The sequence below is a fragment of the Plasmodium malariae genome (genome assembly GCF_900090045.1).
Source record: "Plasmodium malariae genome assembly, chromosome: 9".
Taxonomy (NCBI): domain Eukaryota; phylum Apicomplexa; class Aconoidasida; order Haemosporida; family Plasmodiidae; genus Plasmodium; species Plasmodium malariae.
The window spans coordinates 1,974,498-1,997,995 of record NC_041783.1 but is presented as its reverse complement, the minus strand read 5'-3'; the positions used below and the strand labels follow the sequence as shown (position 1 = coordinate 1,997,995).

The 23,498-nt window shown below is 28.6% G+C and overlaps 5 protein-coding genes across 5 annotated transcripts; 2 read left to right on the top strand and 3 right to left on the bottom strand.

The window, feature by feature from the left end:
• Positions 1–856: 856 nt before the first annotated feature.
• PmUG01_09050600 (conserved Plasmodium protein, unknown function) lies at positions 857–2,904 on the bottom strand (the record flags this gene model as incomplete). The annotated part of the gene is made up of 8 exons (XM_029005214.1): positions 857–933; positions 1,154–1,254; positions 1,558–1,624; positions 1,797–1,892; positions 2,088–2,217; positions 2,438–2,475; positions 2,609–2,659; positions 2,754–2,904. Coding segments are annotated over 8 exons (711 nt in total), but the record flags the coding sequence as incomplete, so codon positions are not given.
• Positions 2,905–3,492: 588 nt separating this feature from the next.
• On the bottom strand, positions 3,493–5,254 carry PmUG01_09050500 (phosphatidylinositol N-acetylglucosaminyltransferase subunit H, putative; the record flags this gene model as incomplete). Its single annotated transcript, XM_029005213.1, has 5 exons — positions 3,493–3,831; positions 3,989–4,063; positions 4,209–4,321; positions 4,540–4,639; positions 5,123–5,254. The coding sequence occupies 5 exons, from the start codon at positions 5,252–5,254 to the stop codon at positions 3,493–3,495; spliced, it is 759 nt and encodes a 252-aa protein (XP_028861825.1).
• Positions 5,255–7,382: 2,128 nt separating this feature from the next.
• On the top strand, positions 7,383–10,628 carry PmUG01_09050400 (conserved Plasmodium protein, unknown function; the record flags this gene model as incomplete). The annotated part of the gene is made up of 2 exons (XM_029005212.1): positions 7,383–10,082; positions 10,233–10,628. 2 exons carry the CDS (start codon positions 7,383–7,385, stop codon positions 10,626–10,628), a joined length of 3,096 nt encoding a protein of 1,031 aa, XP_028861824.1.
• Positions 10,629–11,818: 1,190 nt separating this feature from the next.
• Positions 11,819–12,387, top strand: PmUG01_09050300 (conserved Plasmodium protein, unknown function; the record flags this gene model as incomplete). The annotated part of the gene is made up of 2 exons (XM_029005211.1): positions 11,819–11,979; positions 12,213–12,387. 2 exons carry the CDS (start codon positions 11,819–11,821, stop codon positions 12,385–12,387), a joined length of 336 nt encoding a protein of 111 aa, XP_028861823.1.
• A 1,106-nt stretch (positions 12,388–13,493) lies between these two features.
• PmUG01_09050200 (conserved Plasmodium protein, unknown function) lies at positions 13,494–22,490 on the bottom strand (the record flags this gene model as incomplete). Its single annotated transcript, XM_029005209.1, has 1 exon — positions 13,494–22,490. The coding sequence occupies one exon, from the start codon at positions 22,488–22,490 to the stop codon at positions 13,494–13,496; it is 8,997 nt and encodes a 2,998-aa protein (XP_028861822.1).
• Positions 22,491–23,498: the final 1,008 nt, after the last annotated feature.

Below are 23,498 nucleotides of genomic sequence, written 5' to 3'. Positions count from 1 at the left end.
AATTCGTGGCTTCTCCTTTAAATGACAAGAAAGGGAGGTCATGTCAAGTACATAACAAATGAACGTGAAAAAACAGTAGTCCTTTTCTTTTTAGCTTCTTTTATGCTTTTTTTTTTTTTTTGTTTTTTTTGAATAATTTTACGTTCAGGTAGCTATCAACGAAATAGCTATTCGGGGTGTGGTTAACATATTTTAATCTGTTTTTCATTAAGAACACTTTCAAAGAAGGGAAATAAGCGAACATATATATATATATATATATTTATATTTAATATATTTCTATATATGTAGACGCGTAGTGCAACCATGTTAACATGTATATTATATGCTCAGTGGCTGTTTTCTTTTTCTTTTTTTTTTCCCCTTTTAACCTTTTTGTTCCCTGAAAAAAGAATGGAAAAATGTGTCAATTAAATTTATTTTTTAATGTTTTTTAATTTTTTTTTTTTAAATATTATTATAAAATATATTGCCACATATACATATAAAATGTTTTATCAAAATTATTATGAACCTAATTTGGTAATTTTCCTTTTTATATAAATCTTCATGTTGAAAATGGGAAAATATATGAAAATGTATTTGTTTATTCGTTTTGCATATGCATTTTGAACATACATATTTATCGTTTGTTTTATGTCTCTGTCTTTTATTATATTTTACAAGGAATAAATTACCATTTATGTTTTCCACGTTTATCTGTATTTATGAAAAAAATATTCCATTTATAAAAATTCATGAGAGTGCAAATTACATTTTTTTTTTTTTTTTTTGTTATTACTGTCACTCTTGCTACTACTACTACTGTTAATGTTGTTGTAATTATCCTTGCTATTGTTGCTGTTTAGGGGCGTACCCATTTTTGAGTCTTTTCATTTTTATTTTTTAGTATATTTGATTTCATTATTTCAGTGGCATATCCCCCTCTCCCTCCTTTTTTTTTTCCGGGCGATAAAGCGTTAAGAAGTCGTAACAGAAAAAAATTGTAGTTAGTAATATTAGAATCAGAGGGTATATGTTTGTTATATGAGCAAAAATATTGTGCTCTGAGAATAATTCTTAGTTTATTCTCTACAAGCTCCATTTACATATATATGTATATATGTACATAATACCCACACGTAGGTATGTATATGTGAAAGAAGATACTTACTTGCCTTAATGTCAGGATATGAAAAAACGAAATCTGAAGGGGATTGCCCCAACCCATAATTTTTTAGGGTTAACAATTTGTTCTTATTTTTTACGACTTCCCTGAAAAGGTGCACATATAAGCGTAAGTACATACATAAATATGTGCATATACTTGTTATTATTTATTTATATATTTATTTATTTTTCCACTACTCACGTACATATGTATATAGATTCGTACATGTACATAAAGCTACAAACTTGTATAAGCATATGCATTTTTGTTCATACACATAATTTTTTTCCGGGTCTAAAAGCACCTCATGAATATTCATCATCTCGTTATCACCTATATAAAAAGGAAACCATGTATTGAAAAGAAAATGCTCACGTTTATACATGATTATATATAATCTTACACACATAACATAATTCGCTGCATGGGGATGAATCCCCTTCCTTAACTGGGTACCTTCTGCATCCTTGCCACCTAACATAACAAAAAAAATTTTGCAAAACCGAAATGTTTGCAGATGTATTTATATATTTACATATATACATATTTACATATATATATATTTACTTATATACATATTTACATATATACACACATATATATGTATACACCCTTACACATTTTTGATTGTCATATAAGTACGAACTTAACTCAGCGATAAAAAGCTTTTTTCTCCTTTCCAATAACATTGCTTTTGTCTTAATATCTTCACTTAATCTAGTTTTATGTACGTCATCCTGCTCTAAAAAAAAGGAAAAAAAAAAAAAAGAAATACATTCTTAATAGTTCAGTGTTTTAATAAATACTGTACATGTTTCTTCATCCAACATCATACTTTCTCATCTTATTAAATAACCCATTTCTCGCATTTACTTATTTTACTTATTTATACATAATACGAATTTTTTTTTTTTTTTTTTTTTTTTGTATTCTTAACCGTATATATCGTTTAATACGTCCCTTATACTCTTCGTTTCTTGAGGTTTTGTCACAGTAGTATCAATAAGAAACGGAAATTTTTTTTCGTATGCATTGTAGTTCTGAGAGATATCCTCTTTCAATTTATTCTTTTTTTAAAAGAAATTCAAAATGAAAAGGAGTGGAGCAGAACGAACGAAACAAATGAAATGAAAACGGAATGGAACAATGCAAACTTTACAAAGCAAACTATACAAGTAAAACGATACAGACAAAATGATGCAAAGCAGTTGACTGTTGTGACTGCATCGGGTTTAGATGGGTTTTCTCTAACGTTTGCGCATATGTGCAAAAAAAAATTTCAAGTACTTTTCTCTCAGTAAGTATATCCCTTTGGGTCCTATTGTCTTATTGTGTGCGTGTATTACAAAATTAAAAAATGTACATAGGTATGAGGACAATTGTATATGGGTATATGTACATATACGTGTATGTTTGCATATGTACATATGTACAATTAAAGAGTTACAACAAATGAACCTGTATGAAGGTGGTGCGTCAGAATGTCCCTCATGTTTTCCCGTTTCTTTACTGTGAATAGAATAACAAAATTGTTTTTTTCGTCCCTTTATTTACACTTTAATATTCACACAAAAAAAGAACTCCATTCCGTTTTGAAGCTTACTTATAAAATGAACATCATCGTTCATGTTTTTCTTCTTCAAGTTTCTTTGCAACTCATCCTCATTATCTTCTTTTAAACAGGAAAATTTTAAGAGATCTTTCTTTTTTTCATAATCGTTATAAAAGGGTATTTTTCTTATGTATTCCCCCATATTTTTAACATCCATGAAGGGTAGTATATCTATACGGATGCGTGTATGTATGTATTATGTATGCACAGATGGATAAGCGCATTTATATCTCTCCTCGATCTGTATGATGTAGTATTTTTAACACATGAAATATGAGATAATAATTTGTTTAGAATATTTTTTTAGAGCGTTTTTTCCATCCTTTTATTGTTTTGCTTTTCTGTTGTGCTATTAATTATTTCGCGAAAGACAAATAAAAAAAAATAAAATTAAAAATAAAAATAATTATAATAAAAATAAAAAGAGGAATAAAAGAAGTGGATGAAAAAAATCAAGAAAAAGAACAGGAAGAAAAAAATGATCACGAAGAAATAGAAAAATATAAATAAAAATAGAAGCTTTAATTGGAAGAGGGAAATAAAATTATTAAGAGGGGATAGAAGAACGAAAATACGAAGGTCTTAAAAAAGAGAAAAAATTAACTCGAAAAAAAAAAAAATAATAAAATAAAATTTAACTAAATAAAACAAAATGATAATAAAAGAAGTGAAAAAAATTAAAAAAGGGGCGTTGTATTAGCAGAAGGACATAACAAAATTAAAAAGACATTCAGTTATTCATTATTTCCAATGCTAATTTTTTATTTATATATATGTCATATATTTTCATTTTCTCAAGTTCTTGTGATTTATCATCAATTTTATGGTTTTCTCCTGAACTAAAATTTAATAATTTAAAAATATTTTCTTCTTCACTAGAAGATTTAATATTTGCTGCATATGCAACATCGTCAAGGAATACAAAATTATTTTCTTCTTCGTTTTCACCTTTTTCTTCCTTGATATCTACTGCTTTCACACCTCTTAACTTTTTGTAATCGTTATAAAAAACTATTCTTTTCATATCCCTATATATGTTTACTAAGCTTTTCATTTCTAAGTTAAAATTCTGTTAAAAAAAAAAAAGAAAGAAAAAAGATCACACCTCGTTAGGCAATCTCGCACATGCACATACATACATATGTACACATACGAACCAAATGGTTATCCATGTCTTCCTTTTTTCGTTTTTTTCGTTTTTTTCGTTTCTTTTGTTTCTTTCGTACCTCAAAGAGAACAACGAATTTGTTGTTTTTCAGGATGATGCACAAATAGGGGCATATTTCAAATATGTATATGGCCTTTAATAAACGTCAAAAGATATGAGATAATAATTAAACAAATTACTTCGATTGCATTACTTATAATAATGTTGAAAGTGTTAATAATCCACATTTTCTTTACTTTTTTTTTTTTTTTTTCTTTTTTTTTTTAAATGCCCATTACCTCATTAATGAAAATGCTTTTTACGTCATTTAAACAAATAAATTTCAACTGACGCTGGAACAAATCCTTCTTCTCAATTTGTATGCCTACATTGTTTATTAGGAAAAGCTTTTCTATTAAAAAGGGGAAAAATCAAAAAGAACAAGGTGAGTTACTCAACCATGAGTGTAGATAGATATTGATACGCATATATATATATATATATATATATATATACATATGTACGTGTAGGTATATCCACACTCTAACAATATATATATTTATAAATATATATGTCTATGTGTGTATACGTATATGTATATACTCCTTTTTGTTGTTCTATAAATTTAACCGAGACACTGATTATTTGAATATACTACAATAAATGACAAGTACGTGACAAAAAGGAATATTTGAAATTCATTGAAAACAAAATATCCTTTCTTATATACCTGATTAATAATGTAAAAAAAAAAAAAAGGGGAAAAAAAAAATTTTAAGTTAAACTATTTACTGTTTCTATATATATGAAAAAATTTTCCTTATGCTTAAGAGCAATTGTTTCAATTGTACTTATACACATTTTCATAAATTTTTATTCTATTCCTCTCATTAGTTTGTTCTTTCATGTACATCGTTATATGTTATATGTTGTATGTTGCATATCGTAAGGTATTTTTTTTTTTCTTTCTTTGTTTCTTAATAAACACTCTCTTATTCATATTTTCACTTTCTAACATATCACAATATATTTATGCATATACCTACATACGTACACACACAAAGATAAACATAAACATATATGTAAACACACACATAAACGCACACGCAAACATGTGCACATTCACATACACTTCTTTGTTTCTCTTTTCTCTCACGCGATGTTCTGACAGTACAAGCGCGTATAAACACGTTCCATACTCAGTCAAGCGTACCGCATAGAGATTATACATATAATATAGAGATAAAATTATTAACACAAATAAAACCTTTTTTTTTTTTTCCTTTTTCTCTGATACATATTCAATTCCATACACATGTTCAATTTTCCTTATTTCGTTTTTCATTTTTCATTTTTCATGTTTCATGTTTCATTTTTCAAGTTTAATTTTTTTTTTTTTTTAACTCAAAAAAAGAAAACAAATAAAAAGAACAATGAATAAAAAAAAGGAAAAAAAAAAAAATTCTAAACATTGTTCCTGCTTTAATAAAACGGTTATATTTAATTAAATGTTTTCATTTTTTCTTGTAATTCTTAAAGTATTCTTTGTCATTATTCCTTCTGCAAATATGTTAAGCGTTTTTAAGTGCTGTTACTACCTTTATCAATTAAAAACTTTTTCTGACTTGTAATATTGCATCATTACATCATTACATCATTACATCATTACATCGTTACATCATTACATCGTTACATCATTACATCGTTACATCGTTACATCATTACATCGTTACATCATTACATTGTCACATCATTACATTGTCACATCGTTACATTATTACTTCATTTATTTCTTCTATTCTTTCTTTTTTGTTTCTTCCTTTTAATCTTTATTTTTATTTATATTATTTTTGTATTTTTCTTTTTGCTTTGTTTTAATATTTTTTTTTATTTATTTATTTTTTTTTTTTTTGTAGTGCACTACAGGAACTACTGTGTAAAACGCGAACCAAAAAAATGTTATACATTATACATACGTATATACACATACGTACACCTATTTATGCATACTTACAATAATTACCCATACATACACATGCATGTAATGCCATTACAGCATACCAGTTCAGACGCTCACAACAAAACAAAAACAAAATAATAAGACATTAACTAAAACGTTTTAAGTATTTTTAGAATTCCTTTGTGTTCCTTTTAAAAAAATAAAATAGTTACAATAAACACACTGCATGCGACAGAGCTTGGCGCATTTAAAAAAAGAAAGAAAGAAGTAAAGAATAAAGGGGTAAAGAATGAAGAGGTAAGAATAAAGAGGTAAAGAATAAAGAGGTAAAGAAGTAACGATACAACGAAATAACGAAATAACGGAATATTCTAAAAAAGTAATTTGTACAAAGTGTTACATATTTTTCAAACAATTTTAAACAAAATGCAGAAAAAAAAATTATTTATTTTTACTTTGTAACAGTAATATGCATTCTGGTCATTTGATGACACACATGCGGGTAATTATGTAATGGTTGGACATTTTATTTTTGGTAATTTTGTTTTTTCATTCTTTTCTGTTTCTCGTTTTGTTTCTTCTCTTTCTGCTTTTCCGTATGCTTCACATTCTTCACCTTCTTCACCTTCTTCACTCTCCTTTTTTTCCACACACCCCTACCTTTCTTTGTATAATAATTTAAAATTTTAATATATTTTTTTTTTTTTTTTTTTTTTTCTTTTTTTTTTTTGTTGCACGCTTATAAGTAATATACTAAAATATGAAGCAATACTTATTAATTCCTTTATTCCGACACATTTTCAAATGATATTAGTACATGGGTACAAGAGTAACATAAGAACTACACACCTAAGTACTACACACACGCATATCATTATTTTCCTCAAGTAGACAATACACCACACTATTACATAATATTATACATATTCATCACATATTCATCACATATTTATCACATATTCATCACATATTCATCACATATTTATCACATATTCATCACATATTTATCACATATTTATCACATATCCATCATATATTCATCAAATATCCATCACATATTTATCACATATCCATCACATATTCATCAAATATTCATCACATATTTATCACATATTCATCACATATTTATCACATATCCATCACATATTCATCAAATATTCATCACATATTTATCACATATCCATCACATATTCATCGTGTATACATGACCTTTGCAGTAAGGGATAAAATTTCTTTGTGCGAAGCTTCGTAATTACCCCTTCATGTAGCCATTTTTTTGTTTTGTTTTGTTTCATTTTTTACCATTTTTGTTGAATCCCACACAAAATATCGCCCTTTTCTAATTATAAGAGTGCAAGGAAAGAGACATTTCTTAATTTGCATTACCCATTTAAGAGTTAAATAATCACTGTAATTATACATAAACACATACGTACATATACATATATAGACAAGTATATAGTTAGACAGACGGACCAACGGATAGCATATTCTTTATCCTAACACTGTGAGGATGGAAAGGAAAAAGAAAAATTACGAAATGGTGGAAGAAGGTAATCTGTGCGAGTCAGGAAAAAAACCAAGAAACTCAGTTGACCCACTACGCAAACTCAAGGAAGAGAGAGAGAAGCTAATCCAGTGGTCCATAAAATTAAAAAATAATAACTCCTCTTTTTTAAGTTCTGAAAAGCTTGATAAGGAAAAGTGTGAAGAGCAACACTCAAGTGATGATTCGTTTGGAGAAAATAGAAGACGAAAAGAAATTATTCAAAAGAGTATTCAGAAAAACAAAAGAGAAGTTCACACAGATCCCTATTATTATTTTGATAAGGAGAAGGAAGAAGAAGGGGAAAAGATAGCTAATATGGGAAGACTAGAAAAGGAAAAAGCAAACAGTACTAGTGCAGTTAAATTTCACATACAAGGGGATATGAACAATAATAAAAGCCTCCTTGTCAATGTTAGTAATTATAATTTACAAAACTTACAAGATTTAGAACAAGAGCCTTCCATGAGTGAAGAGAACGATTACCTACTTCCTAACACGAGAAAGAATAAAGTCAGGTTAAAAAGAATAAACAAAGATATTTATAAAGAAGATAATCATAATCAATTGGATGGGCAAGACATAACTAAAACGGTTTTTACTGAGAGAATTTTTGATAAAAAAAAAAAAAATGCTAACAACAAGCTCCATTACAATTTTAGTACTGACAGTTCGAATAAATCTGTATATACCAAATCTTCATACAACAATATTAAGACAAAAATTAGTAATGGGTACTCAAAAAATGAGTCTAATATATATTCTAAGGATTCATTATTTAAAAAAACCACGGGTATAAGGGGAGAAGACTCAGATATAACGGCCTCAATAGGGCGAAATAAGAAAGAAGTATCATATTCCAGCAGTCATGACACGCATAACCCTTTTGGGAATATCAACAATAATAGCAGTAGTAGAAGCAGCAGCAACAGTAATTACAACTACAACTACAACTACAATAACGATAACGATAACGATAACGATAATCATAATGATAATCATAACGATAACCATGGTGGCCATAATAAAAAGAGGATAAAGCTAACAAGAAGGACAAAAAGAACAAACAAGAACAGCCACGCTTCTCATTCCTTGAACTTAGGCACTATCAGTGACAACAGTAATAGCAATAGTAATAAAAAGAGTAGAAATAATATTAAGAGCAGCAATAATGCTAACGGTACTAATTATGTTAACAATAGTAACAAATGTATCAGTAATAATAGTGGTAGCTGTAATAATAGTGGTAGCTGTAATAATAGTGGTAGCTGTAATTACAAATCTTCTAGCGAAAGTGTAAAAACGTTTTTGCTACCCCCGTCCCGAATCAACTCAAAGGACAATTCGTCTTGCACAACTTTACTGTCAAATAATAATGACACTACAGATACTCATAGACATGTAAATGGCACAAAATTAAAATATATACAGTCTAAAAAGTTGGCTAGCTTTTTAAAAGAAAAAGTACATATATTAGAAAATAAAGAGGAGGTGTTAAATGATAAAATAAAAGATCTACACGATAATACATACACTTTAATAGATGCTAAGGAGAAAGATAATTTAACTATTCAACATTATGAAATGCTAATAAAAAATTTAGAAGCGAAATATAACAAATTATTTAATATGTATCAAGAATTAGATGAACACCGTATATCATATGTTGATGCATACAGAGAGAAACAAACAAAGATAGAAAATTTATGTGCTATTATGCAAATAAAGAGTGAAGAAAGTTTAAAAATAACAGAAGAAATGAATATACTTAAAAAGAGAAATGAAGAATTACAAGGTCAAATTTATGAGTATATAAAAGATGTAGAAGAGAAAGAAAATATTTTAAATAAAAAGAAAGAACAATGTGTAACTTTGAAATATTCATTAGAAAAAAGTACACAAGAGAATGAACAGTTAAGGGATGAATTAGAAAAAAACTCAAAAATATTAAATGATATGATAAAACAGAATGAACAATTAAAAGAAGAAAATGAATCTGTTAAACATAAATATAAAACGATGGGCAAAAGTACAGACAGTACAGATAATTTCTTTATTCCAAAAATTGATAATTTATTATATATTCTTAATAAAATGTTACAAATATTTAAATTAAATGAAGAGAGTATTATCAATTATGCAAACTTTTTTAAGGAAAATGCTCAACTTATTGAAGAGAAATTATTAAATAATGAAAATCTATGTGATGATTTAATTCGTCTATTAGATGTTAATTTTATGGAACCCATAGTAAATGTAGTGAAACAACGGGAAAATGAATACTTGGGACAAAAAAAAAATATGGAAATTATGTTTGATGATGAAATATTAAAAATGTATGAATCAAATATTAACAATATTGAACTAGCTAATAAATTCATTGATCAATTAAAAAATAAATTAACATCAGTAACCCTTCAGAGAAATAATTTAAAAAAAAAAACATTATTATTTTCTAATGCCCAAGGTCGATTGAATGATAAGTCAATATTTAAAGAGCTCACAAAAATGAACAAAGGCACGACAATATATAAATGCAAATATTTCAGCTTTACTCATAAGCCAGTCTTACTATACATGAAGATGGTTGATAACCGGTTCATTACGTGGACGAAAAATGTCAAGGAAAAGAGGGGCTTCAAAAAGAAGAATCTCATAGACATGAAGGTTGCAATGCGCATTTACATACATATATACATATAAACGTGTGTGTGCCGTTACACTGCGTCTTCTTGCGAACCCACACAATCGCACCTCATTTTTGTCGTTATATTTTATTTTATTTTACTTTTTTTTTTTTTTTTTTTTTTTTTGCAGGATGTCACATCAATAGAATATGGCTTAAATAGCAGACCTGTGTATTGGCTGATTGAAAAGCAAAACAAGAAAAAACTGGAAAATAAAAAAATTAAATTAAGTCAGTTTTATAACAATGCATACAGAATTAATCCATATAAATGTTTCACACTGCGTACGAAGGAAAGAACTTATGATTTTTTTTCAAACGATGAAGAAGTTATTGCAACATGGGTAATAGGATTGGGTAATATAACCTATAAATACAATAAAACTTCTAACATACAATCGCGGTCTGAGTTTATTGTTAGAAAAGTTCAACTTAAATTAAAATTATACTGTATAAAAATGAACATAAATTATACTGTACTGTGGAAGGATGCCATTCGAAAAACTCAAGAACAAATGTTAAAATGACTTCTGCTTTTCCCTTTTTTTAAAATAAAAACAATGTTATCACAATATTGTTGGCGCGCTAATTGTACCAAAGGGTAATATAACACATTTATTTTTGTTTACGTATGTATGTATGTATGTATGTGTGTGTACATTAATATACATGTGTACCTACTTATGTTTTTGCTTGTACCTCTGTGTACGTGTGCACTTCAAAGAACACAGAGATGAGCATTAAAAAATTTTCGTTTTCTCCTATTCAAAATGAACACTTTTTTTATGAAATTCCGAAATATATTTTTTTTGTGTAGAGGTAAATATTTTCTATTACCAAATCGTATTATAATCTTTTTGGCTTGAGCATTAATTATATAAAGCACTCACGCTTAAAAAAAGTATGCTTGGGAAAGCATATACTGTAAAATAATATACATATATACATTTATATATGTAATAATTCATGTTTGTACGTTATTATGTTTGTATGTTCTTTAAAATGTTATAGATATTCGCTACATTCAAATTATGCAAACGTGAAAAAATTGTGAAAACAAAATAATATTTGTATCTTTTTTTTTTTTCCCTTCATACACATTCACGCATTTGCAAGAAAAAAATATAAATAAATAAAAAATAAACCTATTTGCAAATGTAGTACTGTTTTTCGTGAATCTTATTTTTTTCCCTTTTTACAATTTGCCTTTTTTTCATTCTTTATACGTTCCCATTTTTACTTTTTTTTCTGTACTTCCATTATCTTCACATTTTGAAAACGGTTCACACTTTTGAAAATTATCTATTCCAAAAGGAAATGAAAGCGAAAATTGTAAAAGCTACGATACTTTAAGTACTATTTAGTGTATAAATGAACAAAGTATACAAAATGTTTTAACAAGTCATAATTTAGCAAAACACTAAAAAAAAAAAGTAAAATTCTTTTTTTTTCCCGTTTAAGCAGTAATAAATAAAATAGGAACACAAATATATGTTTATATATATATATATATATATATATGTTTATATTTATTTATTAAAATATATTTACATATACTTAATGAAGACTTTGCGCAACGTTTCACATGTGTATGCATATAATATACATACATTTATATATATATGTAAATGTTCTTAGTCTATTTTTCATATTCGATAACATACTGCTAACGCATTTTTGATTTATATTTTTTTAGGAAAAAAAAAAAAAAAAAAAAATGGGGTTTCATATACAATCTTATATAGCCATGATGGGTAGGGGAATAAATCCCAAAACATGGAAGAGATTGTGGACAAATTACAAAAATAAACAAATAATACATGTATACAATGATGTAGCAGAATTTACAAATAATCAAATTGCCCAGGTTGTTAGGGTGTAAGTTCTTTAAGTGATTTTTTAAAATGAAAATAATGTTGAGAATATATATGTGATATATGCTGCATACGTACATATATGCATACGTACATATATGCATACGTACATATATGCATACATACATATGTGCATACGTGCACACATGCGTCTTCTATGAATCGCATGTACACGTTATAACCTAACCGCTACCATATAATGTCCAAATTTGTAATTTTCCCCCTTTACATAAACAGGTATCAGTATAGGTATTGGTGGTGGGCAAACCCTTTCGGCATGGGATTGATTTTTTATTTAGGATACAAGGCATGGTATATGATATACATGAATCATAAACAAAGAAAGATGGCTCAAGTCGTTGCATCGGCATATGGCCAGGGAGGTCAGTGGCTTAACCCCGTTCCCAAGTGAAAATTTCAAAGTGCATACCGTATAAATGTGTACATATCACACGCAGCATAACACAGTTAATATATGGATGCATTTATACAAACCTCAATTTACAGTACCTCGTTTCTTCTTGCTCATATATATATATATATTTATTTATTTATTTATTTACTACCCTATTTATTTACATTTTTATGTTTCATTTTCTCTTTTTTCGTCTATTATTTATAATAATTATCCTCGGCCTCTTTATGTGAACGGGCATCTGGAGATCACATGAACTTTTCTTATTAAAAAAAATATTTATATAATTTATTTTAAGAAAATTTATTTAGTTCAAAAAAAAAAAATTTTAAATTAATTACAAGAAGCGTTGTCTGCTTTGATTGTTGCTTTAACATATTGATATGCAACATCCACAAAAAAAAAAAAAAAAAAAAAAAAAAGGAAAAAAATAAAAGCAAAAAAGAAGTATCCTTTGCATATGTTTACTAAACAGTTTTATGGATATACCAAAAAAAAAAAAAAAAAAAAAAGACCAAATTATATTAAAGCTTCTTTCCTGATAATACTATCTCATGTATGAAGAAGAATAAATTAAGGACAAGTAAAAAGACAACTATATCATATGCTTTTAAACCCATGTAAAAAAACTATATCTTATAATCATTTTTTAAGTAATTACGAAGTATATATGCATACTTGAGTTACTTCATTTACAATTTAAATGTAGGCATACACATATGTGTATATGTATATATACGCATGCTCCCATATAGAATAGCTGACAATTTTTTGCATCTTTTAAAATATTTTTAAGTTTATATTTTGTTCATCTTATCCACCATAATGTGTAACGCATATTTCACATTCTTATAGTAGTGTGTTCATTCATTTTTTTTTTTTTTTTTCTATTTTAACACATATGTACTGTTTACTGCAAAAATACTCACCATTGTACTGTAGTAACTACATTCCTCCGTAGATCAGCATAATTTAGCTTATTATAATTTATATGATGATCGAATGAAGATTGTTCTATATGATAAAAAAAAAAAAAAGAAAAAGAAAAAACCATCACTGCTCTATTATTCATAAGATTAAGTATTTTTTTTTTTTTTTTTCATTTATGCCGTTACCATAGAGTGCATATATGCTTTTCCATTGATATCATAGAAAATATTTTGATTCTTCATATTATTATTAACAAGAGGGTTATTACGTAAATTAGCATAATTATTATTAATTATATTTTGCATTTTTGTGTTATTCATTTGAACTGTATTATTTATTTTACTAAAATTAGGATCAAGTATACCTTGAGCTTCAGGGATATTAATAGGTGAATCACTCCCTTCATTATTGTTATTCACAAGTCTGTTTAGTAATATATTGTTCTTATTATCGCTATAATTGTTATCATTACTTGCAAATTTCGTGTAAAATATATTATTCTTAAAATGTTCATTATGTAGGTTACCCGTACTGAAGGCTTTACTATAATAGTACGTTCCACCTGAACCGTTACCGTTCACTAGGCTAGGGTTAATAACTAAATTAGGATCATTATTATTGCCGTTAATAATATTACGGCTAATATTATTACTGATAATATTATTACTGCTAATATTTTTTCCGTTCATATATTCACTATTAATATTATTATCATTATTGCTAGTCCTATTATAATTGAATATAATGCTCCTAGTTGCCGGTTCAGGCGCCGTCGACGTCGGATTAATCGCGTTGCCGTATATAGAACGTTTATTCATCAGATGGTAACTGGGGGGCATTTGATAAATCATACTATTATTCGTATTAGTAGTACTAGTAAGTGGAGGAACACTTACATTTTGATTCCTATTGATATCGTCATAATATACGTTATTATGATATCCTTTTCTTAATTCACTATCACTTGAAATTCTAAATGCAGGGTTAGTAAATTTTATTTGTTCTCTTTCATTTGAATTAATACATGTAAATACATTTCCGTTTCCATTAAAACAGATTGGATTTCCTCTTTCTTCACTTAGACATGTACCATTTGGATATGCATTAGTAGTCACAGGAATGCCACTACCAACGGGTGTACTGCTATTGTGTGCAGTGGCTATATCGGAGGCGTTACTATTATTTTTTCTGATGCATACGCTGCTATACCCACTGTTGCCATTACTGTTAGCGCTACTACTATTACTACCGTTACCGTCAATGTTATCACTGCTGTTCCTATTACCATTACTAACACTGTTATTAATATTTTCATGTATGCAGTTTATTTCACCACTGTTTAAGGTATTAAATATTTCTCTGTTATCCCTTACGCAAAAATACGATTTGTCTACAATATTACTAGTATTGTATATGTTTTTTATAGGCTCTTCATTATGTATACTATTTTTTATATCATTTACCATATTAAAACTTGAGGGTGTACAATCCATTTTTTTTGTCGTGTCCTCATGAGCATTTTCATTTTTTATACTATTAGTTAAGTAGTAGTTTAGCTCATTCTTCATGTAATCATTTGCCTCTTTTAAACCTAAGACACTGTTAAGCGGTTTTCTTGGTATATTTTTATCCTCACCTATATTAAAACAATTCATTGGGCAATATTCTGAACTCATTTCCCTTTTTACTGCATCTCCTTCAGTTTGAATTTTAATATGGCTCTCACTTTTACCTACATTTGCACTAACATTTGCATTCCCCTCATCTCCTGCCACGTTATACATTGCACAGTTATAATTGTCTGTTCTTTTTCCGTTATTATCGGCCTTATTGTCTGTTAAATAACTAATCACCTGACCTTTGCATGCGTTTTGTATTCCTTGGCTCATCTGACCATTTACCGAATTAAATATTATGGAATTGCTACAATTTGTACCTTTTCCTTTTTCTTCTTCTTTTAGTACTATACTATTGCTTGCTTTATTTTGATCAAATTTATTCATTGTCTTACTCAAATTTAAGCTCTTATTAAATGAATACTTATCATTCACTTCATCCTTTTCAGATAATATATTTTCATTAAAAGAATTAATTGTTAATTTTTTCTCATTGCTCATAGCCTTACAGGTATGTATATTACTGTGATAATTGTTCATATTTTTTGATTTACTTTTTTTTTCACTCCACTTTTTGTCTGACTCAGATGAAAGTTTTGTATGTGCATTACGCAAGTTATTGTTGTCATAGTTTTCCATTTCTTTATTATATCCTGATATACTATTTTTAAAATTTTTATTTTCTCTACTATTAGAATATCGTATTTCTTCGACACTTTTAGAATCTGAGCTACATTTTGATCTAATTTTTTTTTTTTTTTCAAATGCTTTATTCACTGTTGATGTAAGACTTCCATTTGTATTATGACAATTTAAATATTCACTTGAACTATTCATAATATTTCCTCTAGATATATGATCACTTGTATTGACGTTGGAACTTTTGCATTTTTCTGAATCGGAATAGTTATTATAGTGTAACGCATGGATAATTTTTTGTCCCTTTCCTCTTCTATGATTATTCATATTTCCTTTATTTTTAATTTTAAACGAGTTATTATTATGCGAATCCGTCAATCTTTTTTCTTTATCCCCATTTATTTGTGAAGAAGCACCTCTATTAATACATTCGTAGTTATCATTATAATTATCACTGTAATTATCCATATCGTCATATCTATCGGTATTATCGTGATTTCCCCTCTCTGTATTATCATGTTGAGGAGTAAATGAATTTATGCATTTTTTGATAGAGTACTTATTTCTTCGATAAGATAGATCTGTGTTTGTTCCTCCATCAAATAGACCTTCTTTGTGATACACCAATCCGCTTCCCTTTTTTGTGTTCATGTTGTTTCCAAGTTTATCTTTACTTTCCCATTTATTATTATATGATATACTCTTTTGTTTACGTGATTTAAGGCTATTTTCAGATTGCCTTTTGAGATATATATCTTTTGCACTTTTGCAAAAGTCCTCATTACTTCCCTCCGTTTGTTCATTGTCACAATTCGCACTAGTAGATGACAAACTGTTTTTCCTACATATTAATGTTCTATAATCATCAGTGCTTAATTTTGTGCATCCTATATGTAAATTTTTACTATTCATATTTATATAGCTTCTACTATAATTTTGCACATCTATGTTACTGCTGAGAGGGCGTTCAACACTGTCTGTGTGGTGGCTTCCTACTAGTTGACCATCCATGAGTTTTCCCGAATTTCTTCTTTTTAGCGAATCTGTTTGTAAAATTTTTTCATCTGCCTCAAAAAGTCCACTATTTATAGTGTTATAATTATCTGCACAAATGTGTTTTTTCTCATCCGTATTTATTTGCGCGTTCCTTTTCCCCTTTGAGGATATTTTTGATCGATCAGTTTCTGTATCTGGAAATATGTGCTCTTCCCTTAAATTGCTGCTAACCTTTCGACAAATTGATTCACTACTTTTTCTTTTCTCTCTGTGTAAGAAAACATTATCAATGTTCTTACTATTATATATATGCATACTTAAGTTACCATTTTTCGAATTTTTTTCTACGTTTTCGTAATTTGTTGGGTGAGAACTTAATGACCGGTTAATGCTTTTTATATATTCACGATCTTTTTCTACACTGCTATTTTTTTGCTCACGAAAATATCTATTTTCCTCATTCGTACTAATATATAATTCACGTTTTACACCCCTTATGGGCTCGTTTATTATTCTTGATTTTGTTGATGATTCCTTTTTATCATGGCTGCTACCAGTAGATGTTGCAATTTTATATCTTAACTGTTCATCGGTTGTATCATATTTTTTTTTTTTCTTAAATTTGAAAAACTTGTTATTATTCTTACCCATATCATCATGCTCATCATATAAGATGTATGATAATTTTGACCTGTTCATTTTTTTTACGCTTAGATCATTTTCCTCTTTACTTGTGCAGTTAATCCTATAAATATCATTTGTGCTTTTTTCATGCGCATTTTGGCTAATGATATTTTCCCTATTTTTAGAAAGTTCGTTTTTTCGATTATGAAATTCAGATGAGTAATAATGATCCATATTGTTGCCTTCTTTAGAATGAATACTACTAGAATGTACTTTTTCCTTAGGATTATAATTTTCATTAACATACGAACAAGTAAAAATATTTTTTTTCCCAAATTCTTTTTTCTCTTCTTTATCACCATTACTATTATCGCTAATTATTATCGTTGGTTTTTTTAAAATCACAGTAGGCACATTTATATCACTTAATTTTTCATTCAAGTTGTATGTGTTGCTATCGCAATTTCGTGAAGTGCTAAAATGAAAATCTTGTTTATGCGAATTACAAGGACTTATATTTTTCTCATACAATGATCTATTTCTACTATGGTTAGAACTGTAAGAATTGTTATATTGTAGAAACTCTCTTTTTTTTCTTTCATTTTTATATTTGGCTTCTTCATTATTATTCATATCATTAGCATATTTTGTTGTTCCATAACCCTTGGACTTACTTGAACATTTTGTACTTTTTCCTTTGTAGTCATTTCCATATGTATGATTCCTTTCCTTTCGATAAAGCCTTCTTTCATTAGAATGATATTTACTGTCATTTTCACTTCTTACCCCTGCAGAATCGTAAATATTGTTTTTTGTGTAATATCTTTCTTCGTGATTAACTAAATCGGGGATTCTTCTCTTAAGCTCAGTGGAGTTCCCCCGTTTATCGCTTCTACCACGATTACTGCTTCTGACACTTACACCTCTTCTAACACTTGTACCACTTCTATGTTCATTATATAAAACATTTTTGGGTGGTTCCCCATGTTTATCTCCATTCGAATGCTTTACCATTTCTCTACCATTCCTTAATAAGTTATTACACTCCCCCTCGCAAACAAAGCCTTCTAACGCTCCCCTCTTCTTTTTCCTTTGTGCTCTAATAAATTTATTGCTCGATAGTATATATGATAATTTATCATCTTTTGATTTTGATTTTAAATTATTGCTCATACTGTTGTTACTGTCCGAGTTATGGTGGCAACATTTTGTGCTCTCTTTTTTATATGCCCCCCCATTTTTATGTACACATCTAGAAAATCCATCTTGCGTAGAATACAATTTATCCAATTTTGAATCCACATTACATATACTTTTCTCACCTTCACTGGAATAACATCTCATCCTTTGATTTGATTGTCTTTCCGTTTCATGTACTTTATTGGAATATGAATTATGCTCTAACTCAACATCATCCAAATTAGATCTATATTTTCCTAACATACTTTTTTTTTTCATGTGTATGGATGAATTTTTTCCATGATATATACTTCTCGTACTAGGAATATTGCACATTTTCATTTTATCTCTTTGTTCATCTTTTACTACAACTGGATATCTTCCCACTGCATACAATGTGCTATTTCCTCCTTTCGATGATCTATTAGTGTAGCTATATGAGTTCTTTATTTCTCTTTTTTTTTCTTGATGCGAAAAATTTCCTCGTAATAGTCTTATATCACATAGCTGATTTTTAGTATAGCCATCTATACAACCGTAGGTATCAGTTTCACATATTTTGCTTATGCTTGTAGAAGTTCTACCTATAGTAGGTTCCCTCAGCACTTTGTCCATATCTATAATCTTCTCCTTTCCTAAAAATTCTTCGTTCCGTATAATTTTTTCTCTCATCCTTCCTTCTCTTCCTCCTTTATCTATACTTCCTTGTGAATGCTCATTCTCACCTGCAAGAACGGAGCTACTTCCATTTTGTGAACACTGCATATCGTATTTATCATAACAATTTTCCGCTGATAGTTTGTTATGACATTCATTGATAGTACTGTTTAACTGCCTCGCTTTTCTGGACGATATGAATTGTTTGTCTTCCTTTTTTTTGTTTTTTCTTTTTTCGAACATGTTAGAAGTAGGATGATAGCTATTAATACTTTTACTACCCTCAACCATTTTGTCAGAATATTTTGAATGCCCATCACTTAAATTATAGTTTTGCTCTTCATTAACTGCGTTAAAACAGTAGCCGTAGTCACTTCTACACCTTTTGCCTATTCGTTTTTTATTTACATTATCATCCATGGAAGGTGAAATACGTTTCAAAGGGCATTTAGAGTAATATTTATAGTTTCCTTCGAATTTATTTCTTTTACTTATGCGTTTATTTGCTCTCCCGCTATTTAAGCAACATCTGCTGCTGCTGTCTTTATTGTGGTAGTAACTTTCATTAACTCTTCCTTTTTCATTATTGTTCGTATCAGTTTCATACATATTTGGAATATCCAGCCTATTTAATCTATTTGGTAATGCTCTCTTAGATATACATCTCGTCATTTGGCTACTGATTTTAGTATTATTATTATTACTTGGGGCATCAGCCACATTGCACAGTTTAGCTTTCATTCCATTTTGTTCATCCTGTATTTGTAGTATTGTATTAGAACATATTTCCTTTGGTTTTTCGCTAGTTAAATTTTTTAAATTTCTTTTAATTTTATTTAAGTTTAGAGTTTCTTCTTCCTTCAGTTTATCACAACGAAAACGATATAAAGGATCGAGTAACACATGTTCTCCATCCCCCTTATAACATTGTACTATTTTGAACTTTTCCATATTATCTTTATGTGAATATAATTCATTATTCTTCGAATTATATTTTTTTTCGTTATTGTAAAAGGTATCTTTTCTAAACTTTAGTCTTCCACTTTTTATACATGCTTCTTTACATCTTAACCCTTTCTTATCGCATGAGCTCTTGCTATCTGAGCGAATAGTAATTGTTTTTAAGTTTTGATATTTACATTTTCTTGTAAAAGAGCCATCATTAATAAGGGGAATCATACAATTATTATGTATTCTCTTTTTACCATCTACTATATGTACGTCCTCCTCTATGCAATTTTTACTAGTGCCCCTCGAGTCTACATATTTTACAATTTTATAATCCATCGGGATCAGCGCGTCTTGACGGCAGTCACTGTTACTGTTACTTCTACTGCTACTTCTTATTCTGCTATTGTGAAGGGATCCTACTTGTTTTTCCTTTTTCCCCTCTTCATGTGCTTCCATTTCATTGGCATGCATTTTCCCTTCTGCATATCTGATCGTTTTATTGTCATTTACATCGTGCAAGCTTTTATAGTTACGTTGGTCCAAAAAAATGCCAGAGTTATTCGATTTGCCATATTTATTATCTTCTATTTGTATGTATGAAGTGCCGTTCCCCACAATTTTTAAATATTTTCCGTTGTCATTACTTTCATTTTCATGTTGTTCACAAGGATGAGATTCATTTCTCTGTATTTTCTTCCCATCAATTTTTTTTAAGAATCCTTTTTTACCATCGCAATAATATATCTTGTTATAATTATCAAATGTAGTTGGAAAAGCTGATCTTCTCCTTTCCATGTAAACCCCAATATTTTTATTTTCACTCATCCTATCGCCCAGTGGACTATTGTTACCATTACTATAACTACTACTATTACTATTACTATAATTTTGCGGATTACGAATCGACCGCTTCTCAATAATATCATGGTTAAGCACTGACAGTCCATAGTTTGCTGGGTGTATTCCCCCATATGCCATTTTGACGTCTCTTTTTTTCCTGTTCCTGCACTTTCTACATCTGTGCTCATTATTAGATATATTGTAACAGTGTGTACTTGGGAATATACAGTCATTTCCATCATCTTTTTCCCCCACTCTACTATTAGTGTTATGTGTATGAAGAAATATTTCTCTTCCATCTATGCCTTTGTTCATATTTATTGATATCCCATTAATAGAGCTTAGTGGAAAAAGCGCTTCACCATTTTCGTAATTCTCACAATTGTTGTGAATTCCTCTCTTCATGTTACTCCACTTATTGCATATTTTTAGAGGAGCAGATAGACTAGCTCTAAATTTGCTTCTTTTATTTTTCTCTTCAAATCTTTTATTACGATTACTTAAATTTTGATCGCAAGTAAATAGAGTAGCCTCTTTATCACAATTGGCTTCCTCTGATCCTTTATGAGAACATGTTTCATCCTTATCGTTGTTTTTACTTCGATTTCTGCTTTGTCTTCCTCTCCTATTTATATGTAAACAAATTTTGCTTGTTTTCCTGTTCATATTGTTGTGACTTGAGCAGTTGGGTTCATTGTTCATTTTTTCGATTTCCTCGTTTCTTTGTCTATTTTCCCCCTCATATTTTCTTCCTTTCTGACCCTCGTTTTTTACTTTACTCAGGGGATTGCACCCAGGGACTACGCGAACTGATCTCACATATCCAGGAGGCGTTTTATGATTGTTACTACTTCGATACGGCCTTCTATTTGTCTTGTTACTGTAATGATACATGTCGAAATAAGGAGAGGGAAGTATGCTATTTTTGCACTCTTCATTTTTCGTAACATTGAATTTCCCAGTAGCTATATTTTTATGTAACCCAAAAAAATTTGCTGGTGTACCATAAGGAGTAGATTGATTAGTATAAATGCCATTATTTGTAAATCTTTGAGATGGACTTATGTTTGATATTTTTATAATAGCTTTTTTTTGTTGTTGTTGTAGCTTACTCATTTCATTGTTATTATTGTAGTTGTGTAGACTTTTAAATCTTAGAAGTGGTCTTAAATTTATACCATTGAAATCACTACTATGTAAGGTTTCATTTGGTGTTCTACGTCTATAAAATACATTGTTAGTTGGTTCAACGTTCAAATATTCGTTGAGCATAAATGAAGACTTACATTTAGACATACACTTAGACGCACATTTACATTTAGATTTAATTAGAGTCTTACAATCATTTTGTTCTATATTATTATTATTATTCAATAGCTGTCTTTTATATATATCCTCTATTTTCTTAACAAGATTACAAATGAAAGAATTATTTGTTTTTCTTTTACATTTTTCTTTTTTGCAATTTTGAGTATTTGCGTTTTTATTTATTCTTATATTTATTCTATTGTTCTCAATTACCTTTTCAAATTTTGGTGTATTACACTCTTCTGAAAATGTATCTTCATTATTTTCACTGTTCTTATACCCCTCCTTGTAATTAGAATTGTAATCAGTAGAATTACAATCACTCAATGTAGCATTATATTCATTCGTTTCATCGCTCATAAGGTTTTTTTCTATTTTTTTCATTATAAGTAGTAGGTAAGTTTTATCCAGGAATATCCTATGTTTTTAGTTCACCCACCACTACTACTAAGATTCGACGTCGCCTTTTTTTTATTCGTTATTTTAATTTTTCCTTTTATTCTTGTTTTATACGCCTATTTTTCTCTCATAGAACAAAGGGAAAGTGGAGTTAAAGAACGAGGCAGAAGAAGTAGGTAGCATAAGAAATAGGTAGTAGACGAAATAGGTGAGTACTTGTAAAAAAATTAATGACTAACAGTTATATACTTAACAGCTTGAAACGCTGAGACGCATAATTATAGGCCGTTTACACGTGTTACTTTTGTACATACATATATACGCACATATACATGTACAAAACGAAATATGACTACGGGAAAATTATAGCGAATTGTTTTCCCCTTACAGTATAAAATTAAATAGAACACATAAAGGAATATATAAAAAAAAATTAAATCAATATAATTACTTCATCTGAAGTTGAGAAAAAAAAAAAAAAATTATTCCTTTATCTTTTTTTTTTTTTGGAATAAAATAAAAGCAGCGAAAATTTTAATAAGATGGTGAGACAGGCTCGCAGAACAAAGCAGACAATGTAAAATAATTTACAACAATTAAGATAATTTAAAATAAGGGAAAATAATTAAGAATAAGGGAAAATAATTAAGAATAAGGGAAAATAATTGAAAATATGGGAAAATAATTGAAAATATGGGAAAATAATTGAAAATATGGGAAAATAATTGAAAATATGGGAAAATAATTGAAAATATGGAAAAATAATTGAAAATATGGGAATATAATTTACAACAATGGAGATAAAATACTATAACGTAAAACAATTTACAACATTTTATGATATATATATTTTGTTTCTTCGTCTTCCTCTTTTTTACATTTATATACATAATATTAACAAATATGTACAAGCATTTCCTAATCCTCTCTAAAATTATTTAGGGCTCTATATGTACATAAAAACTCAGG